The sequence below is a fragment of the Sciurus carolinensis genome, chromosome 8 (genome assembly GCF_902686445.1).
Source record: "Sciurus carolinensis chromosome 8, mSciCar1.2, whole genome shotgun sequence".
Classification (NCBI taxonomy): Eukaryota; Metazoa; Chordata; class Mammalia; order Rodentia; family Sciuridae; genus Sciurus; species Sciurus carolinensis.
The window spans coordinates 26,868,088-26,895,128 of NC_062220.1; the positions used below are offsets into that span (position 1 = coordinate 26,868,088).

The 27,041-nt window shown below is 34.1% G+C and overlaps 1 protein-coding gene across 2 annotated transcripts in view; it reads left to right on the forward strand.

The window, feature by feature from the left end:
• Grm8 (glutamate metabotropic receptor 8) overlaps positions 1-27,041 on the forward strand; it is a 758,935-nt gene that overhangs the window by 474,862 nt on the left and 257,032 nt on the right. For both annotated transcript variants that reach the window (XM_047561191.1, XM_047561188.1), the window contains exon 7: positions 5,986-6,186. In XM_047561191.1, coding sequence (XP_047417147.1) covers positions 5,986-6,186 — 201 coding nt within the window. The remainder of the gene's footprint in view (positions 1-5,985; positions 6,187-27,041) is intronic.

Genomic DNA, 27,041 nt, shown 5'->3' on the forward strand with positions numbered 1-27,041 from the left:
TCAGGAATTAAAAGAAAAGGAACTATTTTCAAACCTACAGTTGTAGCTTAGAGTCTGAGATTATTTCTACCCCAAGCAGAGACAGTAATAAAATTTGCAATCAACTGGATGTTTGGTTTCTTGTGAATAAAGCAACTGATAAACTATTTCTCCTCCTCCCCCCCCCCTCCTCCTCCTCCTTCTCCTCATGTGGCCCTTAATTGACGACGCCTATTGGATCATCGCCACATTAATATTGGAAATTTGTGTGACTAATTTCAGGAAAATGAAAATATCCATCTGACATTTCAGTTTAGAAAACTGAACACCAGCCCAAGAAATGGGAAATTCTTAGAAAGCAGAGCTGGGCAACAATAATGTGTGTACCCAAGAATTTAAAATTCCTGTTGGGCTCTTCTTAGGAACTCACATTTTAATGTGTACAAAGCTTTGCTAACTTGAGCTGGTTTGCCTTCATACAAGACCTAACAAAAGCCAGGAAGATGCACTACAGTGTGTGAAAACCTTAATTAAAGTACATGTGGTATTTCTTGAACCAATAAGAATTTCCTATGTTTTCTAGGAATATGAGGTAGAGTCAGAAGTTTGAGATTTCATTAATGAAAACATCAAACAATCTTGCTGTAAAATTTATGAGGCTAACTCCATCTCCCATGGTGTAAATGCTTTGCTATATGTTGTTAATTTTAAGCTATGTACTAAAACACATCACAACTTTACAATCAGTCATGTTTTAAGTGAATGGCTGACAGCCTTTGACAATATTTATCACTTTATAGCAATACATTAATGCTAACTTTAAAAACTATAGCAGAATGAAAGTTTACAACCAATTAAGTTGATAAGTCACTGTCAACTTCCTAAATTCCTCTTTTGGATGAATGAGAGAATCAGATATAGGAAGGGATTATCCAAATCTAGTTGCAGTAAAATCCTAAGTATCATCCTGAGGCTCATGTGTTAGTGAACAAATACCTCATCTTTAGATGAGCCTGAAGAGAAATGTACTATTTCTATTTTAATTTAAAAGTGTCTTTCGGTTTTTCTTTCACCAGGACAGGGGGCCTGAGGAATTCTCTCAAAATGGAGGTGGACCTCAACTCAGGCCATGAGGGTCCTTGGTGTCATTGCAGAAAGGAAATTAAGGATGGGTCAAAGTGAGATGCAGATTGAATTTCCTGAGTGAAAGAAAGAAGTGCACACTCTGAGAGACAGGAGGAGTGGGGGCTTCAGAGAGGAATGTACTAGTGGCATCTCAGCCACATTTGGGCGTGTAAGAGGATCTAAGAGGGTGGTTTTAGTTTTCCTTTCATGGATAACTGTATATGTTGACCATTACGGAGCTGGGGCTTCTTTTCTTCTTTGTTTAATACTTTAGTGCACTTGTGGATGAGGGCTAATAATTGATTTAATAGTGTTGTTTGTGGTCAAGGTATGTGAAAGTGACTTTTAAAGTGAGATTTAAGTCTATATGAAAGTGGATTTTAAATCACGGCCCCTCTAGTGTTGTCTGCTTTCTACCTGTCCTCCTGTCTTCTGTCCTACCTCATTCCAATTGTGACCCTGTGCTTACACTGGTATGTATAAAATATCTCATAGTGTCCGTGAATTCATGTGTGACACCGTCACTAGACACACGTCTGAATTTTTACTTAAAAAACTGCACAAACTTGGATATAATCTTCACACAAACGAATTGGATTTTATAACTAGCCAAGAAAATAAATGGTGAAAATTCAATAACTCTCTTTAATAAAGTGGTGTGGAATTTAAGAGTGCATATGAATCCATTACATATGAGGTTGAAACTTTTTTTTAAGAAAAGCCAAAGAGTAGTAGTGTGTCTATTACGTTGAAGTTTCTTTATTACAATTTATCAGGAAAGGGTTGTATATAAATTTATCCTGATTATTAAATGATGAGGAATATTTTTATAGAATGACAGACAATGCTATGGTATTAAAATAAAATTATATTAAATCCAGGACATTTTGGGGACACAGAAAATTTAACAATAAAAATATTTGTATTTGTGTAGCTCTGATGTGTGTCCCATGAATGGCATAGAATTTCCACTTTCCTTAGTGTTCTCACCGTCTCTGCTTCCATTGAAACAGTTTGGCTTAGGTGTTTTCTTCCAGTTCTATGCTTACTGTCCACCCTTTGCTCTGTAGAAATGGGAACATAGAAACCCTCCACCTATCCTTTTCTTTAAAGTCAACAAAAGAAAGCAAAATCAGATAAACAGCAATATTCACCAAGAGGTGTGTGTGTGTGTGTGTGTTTGTGTGTAGTGGAGAGATTCACAGAGCAGCAGTGTAATTAGCTTTAACCTGGAATGTTAGACATCTGTTTTAAAAAGTCCCTCCACAGTTTTTCCACCTTGTCCTTGAGCCTTTCCCTGTGTCCCCCAACACCCTGCTTCTTCTTTTTCTATTACTTCCTACCTGTTTCCACCCTCTTAAGAAGAAAACAATTCATTCCTTAGAGTTTTTTTTTTTTTTTTTTTTTTTAATTTACAGATCATTATTGTCTTTCTAGCATCCATTTGAAACCAGCTCCAGGCCTCCAAGAGTGTCTAAGGAAGGACATGATAGAAGTTTTGAAATTTATAAATACTGGGAAATATACAGTCACCCTTCTTATCTATATATTTTTTTCTATCTGGAGATTGAACTAACCATGGTTCAAAAATAATTTTTAAAAATACATCTGCATAGAATATGTACAGCTTAGTTTTTCTTGTCTTTGTCCCTTAACTACTGAAGCATAACTGTTCATATAGCCTTTATGTTGTATCCGGTATCATAAATAATCTAGTGATAATTTAAAGGATCGGTATAGGTTATATGCATATATTATACCATTATATATGAAGGACTTGAGCATCCCTGAATAACAAATATTCTGGGGTCCTGGAACCAATTCCCCAGAGAAACTAAGGGAGGGTCTGTGTGTCTCTATCTAAAGGGAAAGTGGGGAGGAGTTGATGAGATTTTCTTCTAGTTGCACATACCATAAAAAAATTATTTTCATTTTGATACTCCAATACCATGAAATCATCTCTAAACAGTAAATATATATTGATTAAGATATTGAAGGATGGTGGTTTCCAAAAACTGGTCTATGAATGAGTCTGGGGCTGTGTTTGAAATGACAGATTCTTCTCATGCCCAAGTCAGGAAGCTCTGATGTGGCCAATATAGGTTGGAACTCAGGAATCTGTATGTAGATGACTGAGCATAAGAACAACTGCTCTAGGCCTCACCATCTTCCTTTTTAGTTATTAGGTTTAGTGATGCAATGTTAATGAAACCCAGGGGTATCCACTGAGATTCAGGGACCTATCTTACAAGTAGTTATTTTAAGTTTCCATCACTAATTTTCCTTGTAACTTTCCTCCTTTTTCATCAGTAACATCCTGGCTTTTCCAGGACTGTTTAGGTTTTGGTACCATGTCCTGAGAAACTGCTCAGTCCTGAATTAACCAGAGTGGTTGGTAACTAGGTAAAAGTTTATAAAAAGTAGCTGAATCTATTTAGTTTCTGTAACTATTCTTCAATATTTATTTATGAATAGTCTATTTTGTGGTTAAAACTTAAGAGAGAAGTTTTAGGCAGGAGTCAAAAGGGGTGTTTTCACAAACAACTTCATGAGATTCTGGACAGACTGGTTTTGTCTGAGGACTCAGTAGATAAAAGTCAAACATAGAGAGGGTCAGAGCAATGTTCCTGTATCTGCATGGACATGAGCTCAGGTTTTGTAACTAGAGTAAACTGAAGGAGACAACATGACTTTTGAAACTTTGAAGATGCTCTTTGTGTGAACTGATCTTCTTTGTCTCCAAATCTACAAAAGTCTCAATAGGAAGTTTTAGGGAAATAATGATGCAGTTCTCTAAAATGATTGCCTGAGTTTAGATATTGAGTGTGACTTAGAATCAGATTACCTGGAAATATGATAGGTGATTGAAAATGTGAGCCTGGCAATGAGGTGATAAGAAAGGCACAGAAAACGAATCTTCCAAAAAGCTAATTTCCAAAATGAATTAAGTTGATTACTATAAATTGATTCTATTGTTTTGGACTTATAACATTTTGGATTCCAATTTATATTTCTAGGTCATAGAAATAGTAATAGTTGACAGTGTTGAGAATGAACAGATTCTGAGGTTGAGAAACAGCCTCGTGTAGAATGGGTAGCTGAGACATGAGAAAAATCAGAAAATCCATGTTAAAAGGGAGGAACAGAATTCAGCAACATGATGGACTGAAGAAACTAGAACACCAGTCAGCAGCACTGAAAGGAACAGAGTTTCACAGGTGATTAAGAACAGAGGGGGAAATAGGCAATGACTAGATGAATAAAAATGAGTAACTGAAGAAAGTAAATGATTTTATCAGAATATAAATACCCAAATATAAAACAGTCATTTAAATTCAACTCTAAATTTAGCACATCTTTGCATTATTAAAATAACAAATATTTGTTGGATTTATTATAGATTTAGAACTAACATCCATGAGAAAATTTCAAGTACTTGATTTTTCTTTCTCCATGTGTAACTGATGTGAAAGTTTTGGGGAGGATGTGGAAGAGGCTCTGGTTTTGTTCTCTTAATGAACCGTTAAGGTCCTATTGTGAGTCTTTCCTTAATGCCCCTTAATTCTTCCCATTCGCTAATTTTTTCCCCTAGGGGTGGTGAGAATATTGGGCTTTCAGCCTGATACTTAGGGATTCTTCATGAATCTGCTTTATGTTACTCATATAACTATAATCTCCATGTGTCTCAGTTTCCTCATCTGCAAAATAAGAAAGTTGGTTCATAACTGAGCTCTCATTTGCCTTCCATTTTTAAAATTCTATGCTTCTAGTACATATTAAACAACAGCCAAAAGGTATTCTCCAGTGCTATAGTTGAGCTCTAATTTACCTTCCATTTTTAAAATTCTATGCTTCTAGTACATATTCAATGATAAATACTAGCCTAAAGATATTCTCAGCCCCCTATATGTCTAAACACAAGCAGAATTACTCTGACTGACATTCATTTTGAGAGATCTACATCTTTTTAATAGAAAATTTAAATAGAAAATTGAGTTCAAAGAGAAAATAAATTGAATGATTCTTTTAAAGATAACCAGAGTCACTTAAGGATACATTGTCATATAATAGTTATAAAAAAAGCTCCCAAATAGAGCATATTCAAAACAAGAATAGATCTGAAGTGGGGAGAACTTACTTTGAGCTACTAATCAAATGATGATCTTGGAGCTGAGATAGACAAAAAGGATGACATTCTATACCTTTTACTTAAAAGATCAAGTCACTATCAAAATGTTATATAATTACTACAATGTATAATATAATGAGATTCAATAAGGTGAACATACAGATAGTGAAACTATCCTTTTCTTATTTTTTATCTTTTTGTTGCTAATGAAATAGTTTCTGCTATTTCTAAAGAAAAATTTAAATACGCAGTTAAAAACCTAACTACGAAGCTGGGTGCAATGGTGCACACCTGTAAACCCAGTGGTTTGGGAGGCTGAGGTGGGCAGATGCAAAGTTCAAGCCAGTCTCAGCAACTTAGTGAGACCCTGTCTCAAAAATTAAAAAAAAATAAAAAGGACTGGGGATTTGATTCAGTGGTTAAGTGCCACTGGTTTCAACCTCTGGTACCCAAAACAAATCAAAACAAGACAAAACAAAGCACTTGAATGGGAGGCTGGGGATACAGCTCCATGGTAGAGTGCTTGTTTAGCATGTGCAGGGTCCTGGATTTGGTCCCCAGCACTGAAAAAAAAAAATCAAACAACAACAACAACAAAACTCAATAATATAGAATTAATCAGAAGTAAAATCAGATAGTTTGTGTTTCATTAAATATACCTTGTACCTCAGATGATGGAAATCTTCATGCTAATGCCATCTTTTGTTGATATCTAACAATGATAATTGATGGTTTTCCTTTTATTTTTACAGGACTAGAGAGAATCGCTCGGGATTCATCTTATGAACAGGAAGGGAAGGTCCAATTTGTAATCGATGCAGTATATTCCATGGCTTATGCCCTGCACAATATGCACAAAGATCTCTGTCCTGGATACATTGGCCTTTGCCCACGGATGAGCACCATTGATGGGAAGGAGCTACTTGGTTATATTAGGGCTGTAAATTTTAATGGTAAGTTGCAACTTTTTTTTTTTTTTTTGTGGTCTCTAAATGCTTTAGAAGTGACAGGAGGTTTTTGTCCTCCCTATATATAGAAGATACTCAGGCAGAGTGGAAAGCACAGGATTAGAAACAGTTCTCCTTTTTAATCAGAAGTGTGAGTTTTTCCACCTGCTTTTAAATCGCAACATATTTTTTGTGCTACCATTAATCTGCTCCTGAAAGAAGCAAAAGTTAAAAATAAGCCTCTATCAATCAAAATATTCTACTTAAATATTGCTATTTCAGAAACCACTTAGAAGGCTCATTCAAAACCATTGACAACAGGTTAAATTCATTTGAAAATGTTTTGTTCATGCCATTATTAGAGAAAAGATTATAGACATTTTGTTTTGAAACTCACTTTAAGGTTTTTAAATAGTAAATTGAGGAAAATGGATGATCTGGAGTTGCTCTATATTTATACTCTGTAGTGTTAAGTTTCTGTGTCTTCTTTTCTTTCCTTGTATTTCTCTCAATGATTTAGCAGTCCGAAGCAAAGAGCTGCATACAATGCTTTGTAGATAGGATTTTCCTACTGTAGAAGCAGAAATGTTGCTTCTGTGACTGTCACAGGAAGCTGTTACAGAATGTCCTGGATTCACAGTATTAGGTAGGGAAGAGCCACTTCAAACTGTCTGTCTGAAGTGATGGAATTATTGAATGCTGCTGTTCTTTCATGAGAGTTGTAATGGTTGCTGCCCATGACTTTGACCATTATTTTCAAATGAAATGATAGAATGCTCTGAGCTGTCTAATTCTTTCAGTTTGGCTGTAATCCGCACAATGGACATGCCTCTGAGCCACGCACAGCGCTGCACTGTCTATCACAATACACTCCAGCGACCTCAGCTGCCAGCCTTTCTCAGAAAAGCACAAGGTCATCTTCAATTTAGAATTCAAGTGGAAATTTCTTCTTTTGCTTTTTTTCAGGCAACATAAGGCAGAATTTGTTTTACATTCAACACAGAATATTCTCTTTTCTAGCAGAATTTTTGAGAATCATTACATGGCATTAATTCTTTCATTAATATAAACACTAAGGAAAGTTTGAAAATAATTTTCATGCAGTTATCAAATGGAGCAAAAGAGGATTGCTACAATGTAAAGTTATTTATCCTAATGTGAGGTTGGGAACACTTCATTTATCCATTAGTGTTAGGAAGTAGGAAGAGGAATGCAAATGAGTATATTTTCTCAATAAGTGCAACTCACCTTCAGATAGGGAAATTTTTTAAAGAAGCACTGATGAAAACATTTTAAAGGTGAATTACTAATTTCCCTTCTATCTTAACCATAGATCAAAACCTAACCCTTCCTTGATGACTCCAATTATTATGCTATACTGTAATATAATGGTGCTATTATGGACTATTAAAGAATGTCTGCATGTCTAATGGCTATTAAGACAATTTGCCTCTAGACACCAATGATCTCTGAGTTCTCCTGTCCACTTTTCATAGGTTTTATATCCCCTTCTAAATTATCAGAGTACCACTGCTGTGCTTACCTTTAGGCATGGTTCCTTCCATAATATGCTTTCTTTCAATCCACTAATGGACAGAGAAGCAAATACAATACTTCATTAATTCAGTCAAGATGTTTAATTGAGCACATATACTGTGCTCAGCATTATGAAATGTGCTAAACATATATTACTGGTGAAAATAGACTAAAGGGGATTTAGAGTTTCTTGGGAGCTTAAATACCAAATAAACACCCCAAAATATAATTAGATAACCTACAATGAATGCTACAAAAGACGATGTGCTGGAATTAGTGTTGAGAGTGAGGGAAATGTCTTTGATCTAGGGAGTTATAGACAGATGAAATCTTAAATGGCTGCACGTCTAAGGGTAGAGCAGGAGGCAGGGTGATATGAGACCATGTGAGGTCTTTTAGGTAATTCTTAATGTTTGCTCTTTACCTGAAAAGTAGTGGGAACCCACTAAAGCACAACAGCACTGTGTCTGATGCAAGATTAAGTATACTAACAGAGGAGGGTCATGAAAAATACTCGAATTTTACTGTATGAACTTGAATTTCTTTGAACTCCTTGGAGATTTATTTTGCCAGGCTTTAGACTTGCCTGTATTCCAGTAGCTGATGATACAGGGAGAGAGGCATGAACATAGGTAAATTATCATGGACTATATCATTCTCTTGATTTTCAGTAATTTTCAGGATGTTTATCATTATTTTATTTCATTATTGGCTTATTTATTAATGTTCCTTCATTATTAATACTTTTCCTATTTATAATTTAAAAAGAAAAGGTAATAGGCGTATACCATCAAAACCATTACAGGAGAAAGAAATGAATATCATAACTAAAATCAGGGGCTGTGTTAGTTTTGAGCTTCCTAAGCAGTCAAAGCATAAAGGGACCTGCTATGAAAATTATACCATAATAGGAAGTCTATTTTTCAAAAGAGAATGAATTTTCTTGGAAATTATTTCTAAAAGAAAAGGTATCATATGGGACTTTGACAGTAAAATGAGCAATGCTATTTAAAAAAAATCGTACAGCAGAAGTCAAAACCTCCTCTTCAGCTGTTTTGCACCTGTACCCACAATCAAACTATGAAATGTAATGCTCGGAACACCAAAGATACTTCATTAAAGGTGTTTTCAAGGAGGAGGAAGACAGCCTACCTTGATCTAGATTTATAGCTCTTTTGCACTCTGATGATATGGGATGAACCATACTCTGTGAAGAATAAATGAAGAACATCTTCATTATACTCTGATTTTAAAATTTTATTTTCCAAAGCTTCCTACTCATAAATCTGACATTTTGATCAGTTGAAGTAAGAGCTGCCCAGTTTAAGGGATTGGAATAACCCTGGCCAATGCACTTTTCAGTCCTGTTCTCTGGTCTTGGTGGTACCTTGAAGGGTCCCAGAAGCTGTGTATGGAACTCACTTCTGTCCCATGAACTTATATATCATTGATTTTTGCAGGGATTTTGCTGTAAGTAGATGTTTAGAATTTGTTTTTGGATATCTAGCAAATAACTACGTTGTGTTGTTAATTGGATAGTTGTGGAGTGGATTGTTGGTGACAAGTATTCTCATCTGGAGGACAGCCAGCCTACTTCCTAAAGACTGGAAGTGCAGGGGCTGTTGGCACACCAAGTTTTCCTCAGGACCAGTTTTAATTTCCTAAAGAGCCCAGATGTGCTCAGCTAGACCCAGGCAGGGCTGCTTACCATACACAAAACAAAAACGATATTATACACTGAAAGATCTTAGTATACTATTATCAGTTGTCAAAGGAACGGGCTTCACAGGGCTACTATGAATGTTGCACAGTGTGGCTTCCAGTGTCTGTTGGGATCAGTGAGCTACACAGTGTTCTCTTAAATAATTTTTTTTTTTAAATTGACCCATTGCATGGAATTATTTAGTAATGCCCAGTTAAATATTGAATAGTGGCTGTGCTGAAGTGCTATTTCTGTGTAGATGATGTTAAACTATTTCATATTAATACAAGGGCTTTAAACTATTTCTTTTTAATATTAGTGGTATATTGCTGTTTGTGATCACTTTTAGTCAAGATAGAAAACTATGTCACGTTTGGAGGAAGACTCTTCTAGTTTATAAGAGCAGGAGATAAAGCAGTCCAAGCTACTGAATGCTGCACAGACAATTGGTGTAAAAGGGAATCATGTTTAAAAATCAGTAAGCAGGGATGTGGTATGCCTACTTCAGCAATGGTTTAAAAATACTCAGTTTAAAAAATCATGTTTCTTCCAGAGTATTGTTTGACAATATGAAGAGCATAATAGAACTGAAATGATAAAGCATTAGTATTTCAGTCCAAAATTTTGTCTCATACAAATAACTATTTAAATAACTATTTAACAATTCATATTTGAAATAGTCAAATAACTAAACTAAGAAACTAAAGTTACTTTTTGCAACAAAAATATAAGCTGCAAAGGAGGTTTGATTGATTTTAATACTCAAACTGGTTTTTATCATTACCTGAAAATTTTGCCTTCCCATCTCCTGAATCTGTATTGCAAGCACATTCAGAATCATGACAGGCTTAGAATCACTGGTGTTTTCCTTACAAGTTTTCTCAACCTCTCCTCTCTACTTGGGAAGCCAGAGGAAAACAACGACTTGACTTTTTAGGATTACTTCTATTGCTACTATTTGAACAAAATGCTATTTCTATAAATTTTTTAAATCCTAAGATTTATCAAAAAGAAAAACATAAAATAAAGAAAAGGAGTTCAGATTTTTTTTTTGTAGGAACTTAAGCAACTGTGTCAACTCCTTACTCCAAGGCAATAAAATATTAATACTATACATCTTGTATGGAATCAAAGATTTTTCTGTTGCTATGAAAACCTTATTTATCATAAAGAAAAAGTGTCGAGAATTCTCGAGATATCTCTCCACTCCTTTTACCTAAAGTTGAGCTCACGTCAGGAGTAAGTCAAGCATAATGGCATATTAATTTGGTTTGTTTGATTGCAGGTAACAAAAGGCAATTTAAGCTTGCTTAATTATGCTAATAGAATTTATAATATGTGTCAAGACAAACCATTGCAGAATATAAAAGGGTCTAAGAAAAGAACTGGTTCTAGGAAAGGTAAACCTGAAAGAAACCCAAACATCTTTCTGTATGTCTCTCTGCACTGTCTAGAACTCTTTATACTGATTCTCTCTACTTCTAGCTCTCTGGTGCAGCACAGAGCCCCCTACACTGCTAGAATTTAGCTATTCTTCGTTCAGGACACCTGCTGATACTAAGCTATTTTTTCAAACTCTGAATTCCAACTACTTAGAAGCTTGAATCTCATCAATAAACTTTGGTTGGGTATCAGATCTGCTCCAAATTATCAGTGGTCAGGAGCAAGTTGTACAAACTTGGTTGTCATGGGTCACACCTTGAGGATGAAGGAGTCATTTTGGAAGTTCATCTAAGCATTATCTAGGGAAAGTTATAATGGAGCAGAAAGGTAGAAACCTAAGAGGAATGGTACCTACCTACTAGAGGCAAGTAGGTTCAGAGACCTTATGAGCTTCATAAGACCCCTTTAAGAATAAGAATATCTATGAGAACACAAAAGAGCAATCAGCTTTGGAGTTAGGTGAGGTCAGCCCTCACACATGTTGAATTCCCTGACAGCACAAGGGGTAAGGCAGCTCCTAAATCCTGCCGTCCCACCATTTCAATGCTCAATCTTCTGACCCCAGGGACTGGTATAAAGATGGCTTTTATCAACATTTGCTTTTTTTTTTTTTTTTTTTTTTTTTTAAAGAAACCTTATTGATTTTAAGAACTTAAAATTTTGAGAGTCCTCTAAACATTATAGTGTGATTATGAAGCAAATTGGTTTGCATAAAATATATTTAAGCTATCTAAAAGAAATAAATATAGCTTCATATCATGAAATGTACTATAACCATGCTAATAGGTCAAGTAAGATAATTAGCATATCATAATATAATTTAAAGTCATTTGACTAAAATATAACCCTCATTTCTATTATAAGTACAAAACAAACTAGGAAGGGAATAAAAGTTTAATGCAATAAAGTATATCTCCAACTATAATTACATATTTTTAGCTATTTCAATTAAATGGATGGATTAGACCTATTAACCCTACTATTAATATTCTGTATATTTTAACCAATATAATAAAGCATGAAACAAAAATTACCACTAAAAAGGAAAATTAATATTATGATTATGTTCAAATAATTTGCTCTAAGGATGATAAACTTAAAAAACTTAAAAGTACTTATTTTAGAATGATAATCCAATACAAAATTAATATGAAAATATTAAGAACTTTCTTACATACCAGTAAGAAGTCATTGACTAACTTTTATGAAATGGAACTCTGTTTCCTTTGCAGAAAATATTTAAAATATCTTGCAACAAATTGAACCAAATAATTGAGAGACCTATATGAAGACAACTTTGTTGACAGATGTACAACTCATTTGAAAAATGGAGGGAGAAATTCCTTGTTGATAGATGCAAAGCTAATTATATAAAAAAAGTTAACCCTTTCTGAATAAATTTGTATGTGTGCTTAGTGCAGTTCCAAGAGAAATAAAGAAGGAATATGTTTTGGAATTTTAGATAAATAATATTTTAAATTTTAATGATGAGAATAAGTACATAAAATAAGATGATTTTGAAAAAAAAAATTATTCCCAATAAACATTTAACATTTAAGCTACATGTTAAACTACAATAATTATAATAATCAATATAATATTAACTAGTACCAGAAGAGACATAAAAATGAAACCAGAAAGAAATAGTCAGAATTACATAATGACCCTAAACAAATAATTTTACACATGCATATGTGTCTATATATGAATTTATCATGTGATAAAGATAGCTTTAGAAATAAGTGGGAAAAGCTGGACTTGGTGGTGCATGCCTGTAATCTCAGCAGCATGGAAGACTGAGGTAGGAGGTTTGCAAGTTCAAAGCCAGCCTTAGCAAAAGTGAGGTGCTAAGCAACTCAGTGAGACCCCGTCTCTAAATAAAATACAAAATAGGGCTGGGGATGTTGCTCAGTGGTTGAGTGCCCCTGAGTTCTATACTCGCCACCCCTCCCCACAAAAAGAAATAAGCGGGAAAGGCTAGAGGGGAAGTATAGGTTCATTGGATTAAACAAAGGGGAACTGAAGGGAAAGGGGGTGGTGGGAATAGGAAAAACAGTAAAATGAATTGGACATAACTTTCCCATACTCATATATGAATACACGACCAGTATATCTTCACATCATGTTCAACCACAAAAATGGGATCAAAATAGTAATGGGTTGCACCCCCATGTATGTATAATATATAATATATGCACTCTATTCTAATTATATCTAAAAATAGCAAATAATAAAAATAAGTGGGAAAGGACATTTTTTCAATTGTTTACCAATATTCAGTGAAATTGAGAGACAATTTCTTCACATAAGATGAAATTTATTTTAGATTTAGTTAAAAAACAGAAAAATGAGAAAGTTTTTCTGATTTAAATGGATGAGCTTAAAATTAGTAAAAAATTCTTAAAAATTACAAAAAGCACACTTATGAAACAAATTAAAGTAGGGAATAATTTGATTTATATCAAGTACAAAACAGATGCATAGATTGATATAAATTATGACATCTCCAAGGTATAAATTGTCAAAACCTATAAATGTTAATAAATATTTGAAAAGGTTAATCCTCATGAATAATCAAAGAAATACCAATTAATGAGTAAAGAAACAGTTTTCCATATATCAAATTTGCAAATACTTAAAATAATAATAATTTACTTATAGAGCCCATTTAACTTTTATGTACATCTTATAAAGTAACAATTTAAAAAAACCCACTAAATAAGTAGAAGAAAGACCAGCAGAGGAGAGGAATGGGAGCAGAGGGAAGCAGCGGGGAGGGCAAGAGGAAGTACCGAAGACGGAAATGGAGCAAATTATATTCCATGCATACATGATTATGTCAAAATGAATTCATTATTATGTATAACTATACTGCACTAATAAAAACATTAAAAAAGAATAAGAAACAATTCAAACTAACAGGGAAACATGCTAACTACCCTGGAGTTAGCCAAGAGCACATATGCCTGACACCCGGCCTTCAACTTTAATCACTAGATGTTAATTAACAGAACAATAACTGTCTTATTCAATCAACAATGATAAAATAGGAAATAGCTGCTATTGAAAGCTAATTGTTGGTTGATGCCAGTTTCCAAGGTGAGCAGACATGTTCAAGGTGTAATACAGTGTTTCCAGAACATTTGTTATGGTGCCTTAACATAATCATTGCGACTTGAGTGTAAAAAATAATAATAAATAGTAATTATGAAAAGGTGATTATTGTGGGTGTTTTGAATATGCTTAGTAAGATTGGGTATTGTGATTTTTTTCAAAGATCATTTGATCACAACATATTAAATATTTTCTTAATTTTAGGAATATATTCTAAGGATGTTATTTGAAATAATTGTATTTTCAGATGCATATTGAAGAAACAAGAAAGTCAATCAAATTTTTGTTTTGTGTTTAGTTAGAACCCACCAACAATATGTTGTATGGAGGCATAGCCCCTTGACTGGGTACCAGGATCCTGGACTTCCTAGCTCTGCTACCCTCTTCCTGTGGTATGAGCCCATTCCAATCTCTTAGCTTCATCTTTTAAATGAGAGCATTTTATAAAATGATTGAATCTCTGAGTTCTCTTCCAGCTCTAAATTGTCTACATATTCTTTTTTTGATAAAGATTATTTTAATAAGACAAGGCATATTTTAAAAACATACATACCTATCAGTTTTCTTATTGTTGCCTTTCTTGTTTATATTCACTTTTATCTCTTATGAATCATATATCCCACATATATTTTATTGGGAATCTTATAAGGAACCTAATAAAAGAACTCTGAGCTAAGCATCAAGAGCACAAAGATTAATAAAATGTAGTCCTGTGAATAGTCAAATTCATAGCTTAACAGAAAAGGTATAGAAACGTTTTACTAACAATATTTCAACTATTAGTGATATGATAGAGACATAGACACACAAACATAACAGAATGCTGAGATTTAGGAAACAATATAAAGGAGTTATAAAAAATACAACTCAGAGAGCAAATGATATCTGATTTGAGTTACAAATGGAAAGGAACATTTCATCAGGTGGATGAGCTGTGGATAAGAAATTCATGGCAGGCAAAGCAATTTATTAATAGTTGAAAGACAGGGAAGAGCACGCACAGTCTAAGAAAGTGGAGCTTCCATAGTGGAAGAATGTGTGATAACAGTTTGCACAGATGGGTACGTGCTGGAAGATGAGAGAGGAAGGTAAACTTGGGCTCGTTTGAAATCTTGCCATGCTCTGTTGTATGAATGTGACATAAGCAGCAAAAAGGAACCAAAAAGTCTTTTTGAGCAGGATGACGAAGTGCTAAGTAGGCGCTAAGAAAGTGTTTTGGAAAAATGACTATGACAGTAATTGGAAGATGGGAGGGAGAGAGATTGAAGGCAGGAGATGGTAAGAGTCGATTCCAACAGTCCTGGTGAGAGAGAATAGCATCTGAAATGGGAAAATAATGTACACATGAAATGGAGATAAGTGAATTGCAAAGGAAGGGGTTCAGCACTGTTTGAAAGCTGGCTCTGTACTAGCACTGTGCTCTGACCAGAAACCAAGAGATTTTGAGAAATATCTTAACTTCCTCAAGTGATCTTTCTTTGTAACTGTGATTACTGGAATCCATTCATTATGTTAGCATATGTACTACTGGGGAAATCGACACTGCTTTCTCTTTCATCTACTTCTAAAGTAGAAAATGAGACAGATCAGTATGTGGAAAAATTGGCAAAATGTCATTGCTTGAGGTTATGATGCATAATTTTCTCATAATTGATTTTTACTTATCTAACAAATAGAGATAAAGCAAAATTAAACTTGTGATTTTTGAATCACTTTTAAAAATCTTAAAATTACAAGATCTCAAATAATATCCTTTTTGATAATCACCTCACTTGAAATAAAATAGAGGAAGTCATTGATCATTTGGAAATATTTTATATAATTAATTCTGTAAGCTAAAAGCTTACAGGTATTTCTTGGAAATATTTAAAATTTAAGAAAAGTTAACAGAATACATGTTGATAATGAGCATATAAAGATAAATAAGCAGACTGATTTGAAATTAAGTATTTCTTTTTTAGTTTCTGATGAAAAACTTCAAGTGGGTTATAAAGTATTAATCTTATAAATTAAGTCATCATGAAAGTTAAGAGTGGAATTATACTTCTGCTTCTGTTTTCTAAACTGAGTAAGATGATAAACTGTAGGTGGTTTAAAGCCTAATTTATTTAATAGTGATGAAGGATGAAATTTCTTATTTCTTATTTCCTCTGTTGAAATAAAGACATGTGTGCCAAGATTTGGGCAGTATTGAAGAAAAACTTGAAGCAAATCAATGGATTTATTGTTTTTTTCTTTTTTTTCCTGGGTATTGTTCAACTTCACCCATTAGGTTGGACTTCTTTTACTCACTGTTTGTTTTCATAATTTCTGATCTTCTTCATCATATACTAAAAACAAAGGAATAAATGATGAGAAAATCCCAGAGAGAGATGAGATGCCATGAGCTCAGTATTAAGGACTGAGTATTAAGGACATGAGTCTAAACAGAGATGCTGTGGTGAGCCTTGAATGAAGGATGAGGAAACAGACGAGGGAGGATCTGAGATGATTGGAAAAGTTTCTAAAGTAGTGCACATTTAGTGGATTGTATTTTTCACAATGATCAGAAACACAAGATTTATATTTGGAGTTTGAGTTTGAGTGCAGTTTTACTACTCAGTACATTGTGATCTTGGCCAAGGAAACAAATTTCCCTAAATCTTTGTTTCCTCATCTATTATGGAGATAATGGTGATAGTAGTGTGTGTACTGTGTGTGTCCTGAATATATAATATATATTCAGGATTCCTATAAAGTCTAAGATGGTACTACTTAATAAAGAGGTAGATGAACTATACAATACATGGAGAATATTTCATCAACAGATCTAAAATGAAGTAAGTGTTTGATGGGATGGGTGGTTTGAGACTAAGGAACATCTTAAGAAAGATTCAGACTTAAAAAGCACTGCTTAGGATGACCAATAGTAGAAGTGAAAACAGGAACAGATTTTGGAAAGGATGCTTCTGCTATGGATCCAATCAGCAGTACCAACCTCTTGGATATAGGAACAGATGTGTGGATGTTTTTATACTTTCAAACCAAATGGGAAAATGGATTACCATTGAGAGGGGCATGGGATGAGTCCAGAGTAAACCAAATGTGACTCATCTTCTCATTATTTCCTTTGTTTTCTTCAAAATTACATACATTTCTTCTTTGAAATGAAGAAAGGTGTTTAATGGAATAGCTCTTATGTTATTAGGGGTAATTATTTTCTGGTGACATTTCACTACAGAAAGAATCTACCTGAAAATTAAAATGGAGCCTTGATTATTTTTCTCTTTAAGGTTATTAATACTTATAATTACATTAAGTTTTAATCACAAAGTTAGTTTGAAAGTGAGGGATATGAATGAGAAAATACTTTTTAATTCTGATGGTTAAATCATTACAGTTTGGGGACTTTGCTTTTCTCAGTCTTTTGGATGTGTTTAAAAACCATGACTGTAAAATTACTTTGCTTTTGAACCATATAAACAGCTTTGTCTCTAGCTAATGAACAATGAGCACATTTTGCTTTGTAAAAAAATCATGAGTTTGTATTTATGGAATTTATATGAATATGTCAAACATGTTCATTTAACAAGAATTTATCAAATGTCCATTATGTGCCCAAATTGTGCCATTGTTATTGTTACTCCCATTTCTCATTTCTTTTCCTTTCCTAATTTTCCTTTATATCTTAAACTTCCTTTCCTCTCCTCATTTTTTCTTTCTTTCCAATTTTTCTCCACTTGCATTGTGATCATTCAGTAACCAAGACAGTGACAAGTGGCCAATGGTGTGAACTGGGAAAGGCGGACATGGGTGCAAATCCTGACTCATCCATTTAGGCCATGGCATTTGGTTGAGTCAGTTAAATTTTCTAAGCCAATGTGTTCTCATCATTGGATAGGAAGAATAATCATAACTGCTGTATGGTGTTACATGAGCATTTAAGGAGCTCATTCTTGCTAAGTGCTTAGCACCATGCCTGTATGTAGTGAATAATCAATAAATGGTAATAGTAATGATTACTTTTTTTCTTCTGTCTCCGAGAAGAATAAACCTCTGAATATGTTTACAGAATTCAAACAGACTACATTAAACACTCCCCAAATATGCGCCCATTTGCCCAAAGTTTTCTACTTGACTTAGATTTCAGAATGTGAGAAATCTCCTTCATCAGTAATTTTGTGGTCTGAAATTAACTTACCATTTCCTCAAGGTTTCACTCATTTGTGTGCAAGACTGCACAGGCATTTTAGTTCTCCCTTTCTCTTTTCTCTTACAGTTGCTGTCAAAACTTTTCATTTATTCTTAGAACCTTAGGGTGAGATATGGGAATAATAGGACATAAAACTCATACTAATCAATTTGGCCTAGAGTGAAGTGACTGGACAGGCAAGGAAGTAGAAGCTGTTGCTTGAAGTGGTACCCAGGGAATGTTCTAGAATGCCCCAGACTTCCCATGTTCAGAATATCCTTGGCAACTCACCTATTCATGGACGGAACAGACATCTATGACCTCTGTAACTGGAGGTATTTGATCTCATCCACCTTACCAGAGAAAACTCACACCAGTGCATGACCCTGTCTACACACAGAGCAGCAAAGACTGAACTGGTTAAAAATCCTAAGTTCTTTTTGTTTTCTGAACTCATTCAAATAGAAATGAACACACACACACACACACACACACACATGCAGGCAAAGGATTGTGGTATAAGTCTCTCAACAAGGTATTAATTTCTAATTTACTCTTAATCCTATTTAAGAAAACTCTAATTTTCTCCAGATCTTATGTTTTCCTTTCTTGGCTATTGTGGTTATATAGGTGCCCCTATAATTTATATGAGTTCATGAGTGATGCCAAGAAATTCTGACCTGTGTAGCAATAGTTTCAAAAGGTTTTTCCTTTCACTTTCTCGAAGCCCTCATGACTTCTTTATGTTCCTCTCTATTCTTAAGTAAACTGGAGGGTTGTGTGGAATTTTATATACACTTATCTCTATTTTCTCTTTACTTCATTCAAAACTTAATGAAGCAAAGGACCATGTTTACTGTTTTTTTTTTTTTTTTTCTTTAAAAGAAGTAAACCATACATACAGAAATGCACATTAAGTCTACGGCTCAGTGAATTTTCATAATAAACTGAAAGTCCAAGTCATTAATTCAGAACACACCAAACCAGCATCTGGAATACTGAACCAAACTCCAAACTTTAGAGTTCTCTTGTGTTTGCTTCTCGTCATTACACCTCTCCCTGGGAAGTCACTCTCCTGACTTTCAATATCATAGACTAGGGTTGTCTGCTTTTGTACTTATATCAATGAAATTGCTTTTATGTCTGGCTCCATTTCACTGTAATTTTTAATATAGAGGAAGTAAAGCACATTTCTATTATTATCTCTATTAATGTTAGATTCAATTATTCAAATTGAGTTTGTTGGATATTCAATATTTAATTTTTAAAGTCCAGTGAAATGTTTTATTAAATAATAACATTTAGTATCTATTAATGTGGTTTAAATACATGAAGACTTAAATTTTTAGTGTAATACCTGTAATTTCCACAAAATTGGTAGAGAAAATATTACTGTCAAGAGCCTTCTCTTCTTGGTCATGTTATCATCATCCTTTAAAATAATAGACTTTATTTCTTAGAGAAATTTTAATTTCACAGAAAAATTGAGTGGTACAGGAGTATCCATAGTTTACTTCAGAGTTCTTTATGGATATATTTTCTATGGGGTTTGCCAAATGTAAAATGACACGTGACCACCAATGTACTACTGGACAGAGGAGTTTCACTGCCTTCAAAATCTTCTGTCTCCTTGTTCATCACTTCTTCATTAATCCTTGCCAGTTCCTGATATTTTTACTGTCTCCATAGTTTTGACATTTCCAGAAGGTCATATAGTTGAAATTATACAATATGTAGTCTTTTCAGATTGGCATCCTTCTGTTGATAATATATATTTAGATGCCTTGTCTTGGCTTGGTAGTTCAGGTAGTTCATTTGTTTTTAGCATAGAATATTATTCTGTTTTCTGGATATGCCGCAGTTTATCAGTTAACCTACTGAAGGTCACCTTTATTGCTTCTTCGTTTTGGCAATTATGATGAAAGCAGCTATAAATCTCCAGGGATAGGTTTTTGTGTGGACGTAAATTTTCATCTTCTTTGGGTAAGCACCAAGAGCTTAATTGTTGGATCATACAGTGAAAGGATGTTTACTTTTGTAAGAAATTGCCAAATTGTATTCCAAAGGGGCCTTATCATTTTGCATTTCTTCCCGTAGTGAATTAGAGTTCTATTGCTTCCTTGACAGGATTTGATGTTTCCAGTGTTTTAGATTCTGGCCATTATAAGTATATTACAATGTGGTATTTCATGACTGGTATGTCATTGTTGTTTTAATTTGGAGTTTCCCTAGTGATATCCAATGAGCATATTTTGATAAAGTTATTTGCCATATTTCTCATCTTTTTTGGTGAGATACCTGTTCAGGTGTTTTGTCCATTTTCAGTTAGACTATTTTAACATTATTGAATTTTGGGGGCTCTTTGCATATTTTGAATAACTGCTACTTATCAGATGTCTTTTGTAAATATTTTCTTCCAAGTCTGTGACTTGTCATCTCATTTTCTTGACAATCTCTTTCACAGAACAGAAGTTTCTCATTATTAATGAAGTCCAGCTTATCAGTTGTATTCTTCATTGATAATGCCATTAGGTCTACCATCCATTTCGAGTTAATTTGTGTGAAGAGTTAGAGTTTAGGTCTAAATTCCTTTTTTTTTTTTTTTTTTTAAACTTACAGATATTTACTTGTTCCACCACTATGTTAGCCAGCTTTTTGTTGCTGTGACCCAAATACCTGACAAGAACAATATAGAGGGGAGAAAAAGCTTATTTGGAGCTCACAGTTTCAGAGATCTCAAGCATGGTTGGCTGATTCTATTGCTTTGGGTTCAAGGTGAGTCAGAACATCATGACGAAGGGTGAGGCTGAGGAAAGCTGCTCAGCTCATGGCTGCTGTGAAAGAGAGAGAGAGAGAGAAAGAGAGAGAGAGAGTGGTGTGCATAAGGAACCAGGGATAAAATATAAACCCCAAAGTCACACCCCAAGTAACCTACTTCCTCCAGCCTTAACCTGCCTGTCTACAGTTACCAAGCAGCACAGTAGTCCTTTCAAATTATTAATCCATGGAGTGTGTTAATCCACCTTTGAACATTCCTGATTGTCTACACATGAACTTTCAGGGTCACCTCATATCTAAACCAGAACAACTACTGTTATGGTTTGGATGTGAGGTGTCCCCCAAAAACTCACAGGTGAGACAATGCAGGAAGGTTCAGAGGAGAAATGATTGGGTTCTAAGAGTCTTAACCCAATCAGTGAATTAATCCCTAATGGGATTAATTGAAGTGTTAGGGTGTGGCTGGAAGAGGTGGGAATTGGAGCACGACTACTGGGTATATATTTGTTATCTGGTGAGTATGGTCTCTCTCTGCTTGCTGAGCATCATGCAAGCTGTTTCCCTTGGCCACACTCTTCTGCCATGATGTTCTGCCTCACCTTGAACCCCAAGGAATGGAGCTGGCCTTCCGTGGACTAAGACCTCTGAAACCCTGAGCCCTCAAATAAACCTTTCCTCCTCTATAATTGTACTGGCCGGATCATTTAGTCACAGCAGTGAAAAAGCTTTCTAAAACAACCACCATTTGTTGAATTTATCATTTACCCATCCTTTCTTTCTTTCTTTCTTTCTTTCTTTCTTTCTTTCTTTCTTTCTTTCTTTCTTTCTTTCTTTTTTGGTGGTATGGCTACTGGGGATTGAACTCAGGGGTACTCAATCACTAAGCTACAACCCCAGCCCTATTTTATATTTTATTTACAGACAGGATCTCCCTGAGTTGCTTAGTTCCTCGCTATGCTAAGGCTGGCTTTGAACTCACAATCCTCCTGCCTCAGCCTCCCAAACTGCTGGGATTACAGGCATGTGCCACTGTGCCTGGCTACCCATCATTTCTTGACAAAGTTAGAGGTTTTCTTTCAGACTTGATATAAGTCCAAATTGAGGTTCTATTCTAGGACCTCAAGCAATATTCTATTGCTTTTTTTTTCATCAATCTGAGAAAAAATGTTTCTAGAAAACAGTTTCATTTAGCTCCTTGGGAAATTTTAATCATACTCAATTGTTCAAATGTCACTAGAAGTGAACTCATTCTTTGCAGCCAGTATATAATTATGTGTGTGAATATAGGTACCTATGTCATCATTGTGGTTGTTTTTGTGATTATTGGAACTGAAGGTATACATACAATATTATCTAAACAATGATAAAAAAAATAGTAAGTTCAAGTTTAAAAACTGCCCAGTGAAAATATTGCTTTATAGGACATACACATACCACAACAAGGGCACCTGATTAATGCATATGGACGTTCAGTGTGACTCCTGAAATACATTCCATCTTGTAGAAACAGCATTTCATGACTATTTCAGTTTTAATCAGCATCATAAAAAATACTTCTTGATTGCCTGGTTCTATCAGTCTTTGTTCTAGGCATTGAAGAGACGGAAATTAGACTGTTTCAGCTAATTCAGTAGGATATTTGCAAACAAATACACCAGTGTGAGATTTGACAACAGTTTTTCTTTTTTACTCTCTAATCTGTGATATTTTCATTTTTACCAGGGAGGAAAACACATTTGCTTTCCCTAACTTAGCTGGTAATGACAATATGTCAGAATTGTCACCAATTCTAGAGTCAATAAATTCTAAGAGTGCTGAAGAAGCATTTGAGAAAACTGGTGTTCTTGATTATGAATTGCTCCCATTTCCACATACATTAAAAAAATTAAGTGTGGTTTAATTTTTCTGTTTTCATGTTTTCTCCAGAAATGATATTTTTCCATCTCTAAAATAGCTTCAGACTGACACTTCAGGATTTTTTTCCAGGTAGTATTTAATTAGAATTAGTTGGATATATCTTTTTGATTCTACTAGTCAAAACCATAAACAGAAGTGACACTTCTCACATATAGAACTAGTTTAGGGTCAAGGAGTCAAATGGTGTCTTCACTGCAAAAGCCTATAATGACCTAGGAAATCTGGATGAGCAAGTTTTGTTTTTCTTAAACATGGTCTATCTACATGGACACAAACTTTCAGATACTGTTAGAAAATAATGAGATTTTTATTGCAATATTTGCATAATACTCTCTTTATATGCCTTTACAGGTTGAGTGCTTCATCAGTTTTGTACCATCTGAGCCTTTAAAATTTATGGTACTTTGGACAATGATGTGCTAATATATGAATAAACAAATATCATTTCATGTTGTTTTTTTTTTTTTTTTTAGCATTACTTGAAACCATCTTTTGGCTTTTGAACATGATAGTATTGTGCTTCATTGGTACTGAGGCAAAAAATAACTGGTCCATAAATTTTCTAGCAGCTTCTACACACAAAATGTTTATGAAAATAAAATAACACAGTGCACTCGAAAATGGTTTTAGCAGAGTAGCTTTAAATCCTGAAACAGATCTTGCAGAAAGTGAAATTCTAATAATAATAGCTTTTAAATTTATAATGGAATGTGTATATGGATGTGCACAAACAAATTTCTGTATAAAATAATAAAATATTATGTAGAAAGAAAGGGTGTGTCTCCTTGACAGTGTCGAGATGAATTTCTAACTTTACAGAGATGTTGTCTAAGAGTAGAATTCTTAAAATCTTTATATCTTTGAATAGCAATTTGATAAACCAAATGACATTTGAGCTTGTGTTAACTTTTAGTTGGCATTTACAGAAAATGTTTCCAGAGTCACTACCCATATTATTATTACTTTCTAAATCTACAGAATCAAACAACAAGAATCAATAATGTTTTGAACAACATTCATCTTCTTTAGTACATTTGTAGAGCATCATAATTTAGGTCTGACATGATTTCAGGTTAATGGAATGCATTATTTTAAAATGGTAGTGCTCTAGTGTAGGGTTTTATTTATTTTTATTTTTTGTGGTTCTGGGGATTGAACCCAGGGGCTCTCTACCACTGAGTTACATCCCCAGTCTTTTTTTATTTTTTATTTTGAGACTGGGTCTTATTAAATGTCTTGTTAAATGACCTGGAACTCATGATCCTCCTGCCTTATGTTATAGATACTTTATTCTTGATGTTCAGGAAACCTGTGTTTAATTGACACGTGTGAGCTTAGGTGATCCTATTTGCTATCATAAGGGAATGGGCTTACAGATGTAGCTTAACAAAAAAAAAATTAACTCTCTGTATTTCAAGAGTTTATGGAAATAATAATACCTAGTTAACCTATCCATCTCTATCACTTGATTTGAATTAGGCATAAACTATTAAATGCTATGTCATTATCTAGTGATAGCTAAGATTTCAAATACTTCCCTTTATGGACAAGTGCATATGATTACTTAATCACTATGTTTGAAAAGACTTCAGAGCTTCCTGGCAAAGATGATAATAGTGTCACAAGTATATAAAATTGATGGGTTCAAATCACTTAAAGTGCATATTGGAAAAGGTTAAATGAAATTAACTAGGTAGTGTTTAGGAAGAACTTAAATCACTTTATATGGCATGTATTTCTTTCTGTCTCCATCCTAGACTTTAACTTGCAAGCATTCTGTTAGTATTTGAGTTGAAAAATAATTTTGTTATTTGGAATTTATATTCAAACAAATGTGTGGGTTCAATGGTGAGGGGACCCTAAAAAATGCCCCAGGTTTTCTTACTTTACACCTCAGTGCAAGATTTCTTTTGATGATAAATTTAAAATTTCATCAATGTTGAAAATTTTTGATTTCTAATTACTCTGAATTTCACCATAATAATAATAATAATAATAATAATCCCAGCCATCTTAATACTTTTCTTTTTAAAGCATATATGTATGTGTGCATGTGTGTGAGTACCTGGTGCACTTGTGTTCACATGTGTGTATTCTCTTTAGCCCCAATAGTTCTATGTGCTGGGCATATAAGTGAGTGTTGTTATATCATTTGATAATAGAGGCATATAAAAGTTAAGTAATATATCTAAGACTCAGATACAAAGTCAAGGAATTGCGACTAGATCTAGAATTTTTAATTCTGTATTCAATGATTCAGATATCAGGAGACAAAATAGGACGTGACTCTGAAGGTAGCCAATTAAAATAGTTAAATCGACATTCATTCATTTATCAAGCTATTTATTCAGTAGAATATTGATAAATGACTACTATGAACCAGTCTTTGTTAGGAATGGGACAAGCATAACAAAAGTCCTTGCCCTCAGGAGGATCAGAAAAAGTCTGATCAGAAAAACCTCATTAGATTTGGGGAGATCAGTTTTCCAAAATATTGATTTTCACTTGAAAGCTCAAATTTTATCAATGGCAAAAAATTCTGTCAGTTTTTCTTGAATCACGAGAGGGAGAAGAGCCTAAGAATAACAAAACTATTGCAAAAAACTTTAGATAGAAAACATTTGTTGAAACACCATGCTCAATTCTTCTGTCATGACAATCAGATTCTTTTTTGCTAAAATGTACGTTATTTCCTGAAATTCTCAGTGTGTGGTTTTGCTCTTTCAATGTCAAGATGGAGTATCATCAAGGAAACACGGTGGAAACCCATGGAAACCTATGAACTAATGTCATAGTGTTCAGCGTCCAGGCCTGTCTTCCATGTGAGCCTGAGCTATACCTACTGTTTTGAGAAGTACTAATTTTAACAAATAAGCATTTTCTTTGAAGTTCACACTGTGAACATGATACTACTGAACACTGAGGAAGTGTAGGAAGTGTTTTGTCTTACAAATGCTTTCCCAATTATAATTGCAGCTGTTGGAAAGTATAGAATAGCAAACTATATCAGATAATAGCTAGTCACATTTAATGATTGTCATGGTCTTCTTGGGCAAGTAAACTTTCCTATTCATTAATTTCCCTCCTCCTCCCACTATAAAGAAGGAGAGGAGTGATTTGCATGGGTCACATTCAAGGTTTGACCACTGTTTTCCTGGGTGGATTTATCTTCTGGCTAAAAGCATAAGAACAAGGTTCTTAATTGGAAGATTCCCTGAAGGATTAGCAATAATCAAGTACTGTGATGTTTGGAAGCAGGCTGGGCTATCCTAGTTTTTTCCACTTGAATGTGCTTTTTCCTATTTGGCCACTGACCAAACATTGCTGTCCTGACCTGAGAAAATATGGCACATGTTGGTCTAGTTCAATTCAGAATTAGGCCCTTTCTTATGTAATTGGTTCATTTTCCTAACTAATATAGGAACAAGGAGCCCACCATATTGTTTCCTCTAGAATTTCCACCATGGAGTTTGAAGCTCAAGTTCCAGATAATTAAAATACAGTTACGCTTTTCTCCACCTCCTCCTCCTCCAGATGTATGTTTCCTTGGAGACCTCCATAAGAGGGGCGTTGACTAACTCAAGAAAGGACTCAGATGTCTCTGACTTTCCTATCCAATAATGCCAACTTCTACAGGGGCTCAAATGAATGCAAGTCCATTAAAGAGACCCAAATTAAAGTGAGACTGAGATAAAATATATAAATACACAATGCAAACCACATACAGGATATGGAAAGTTGTAACAAGTATAAGAAGTCTACTCCCAAGATATAATATTTACTTGTTCTCTCTATTGTGATATAAACCAGAAACTTAAGAATATAACGATAAGAGAATATAAAAGATAAAAAAATATGAAGCGGTCATACAGAACTAAAAATCACATTTCTACATTTTGTAGTGACTGCATATGAAAGAACTATAGGCACAATATACTATTAAGTAGTTAATGTTAATATTTTCATGCTATTTTTTTCTTGTCATGTTTTAAATACATGTATCTTAACTCCCAATTGAAATATATATAGATATCACTTATACATAAATACACATACATATGCTTGTATATATATACTCATACTTACATACATACATTTATGTTGTTTTCTTTGTGTTTTTATGAATTGACTAAATAGTTCTAAGATTAACATGTAGACACAAAAGTCAGAATAAAAAAGCAATTTTTGAAGAGAAAACCC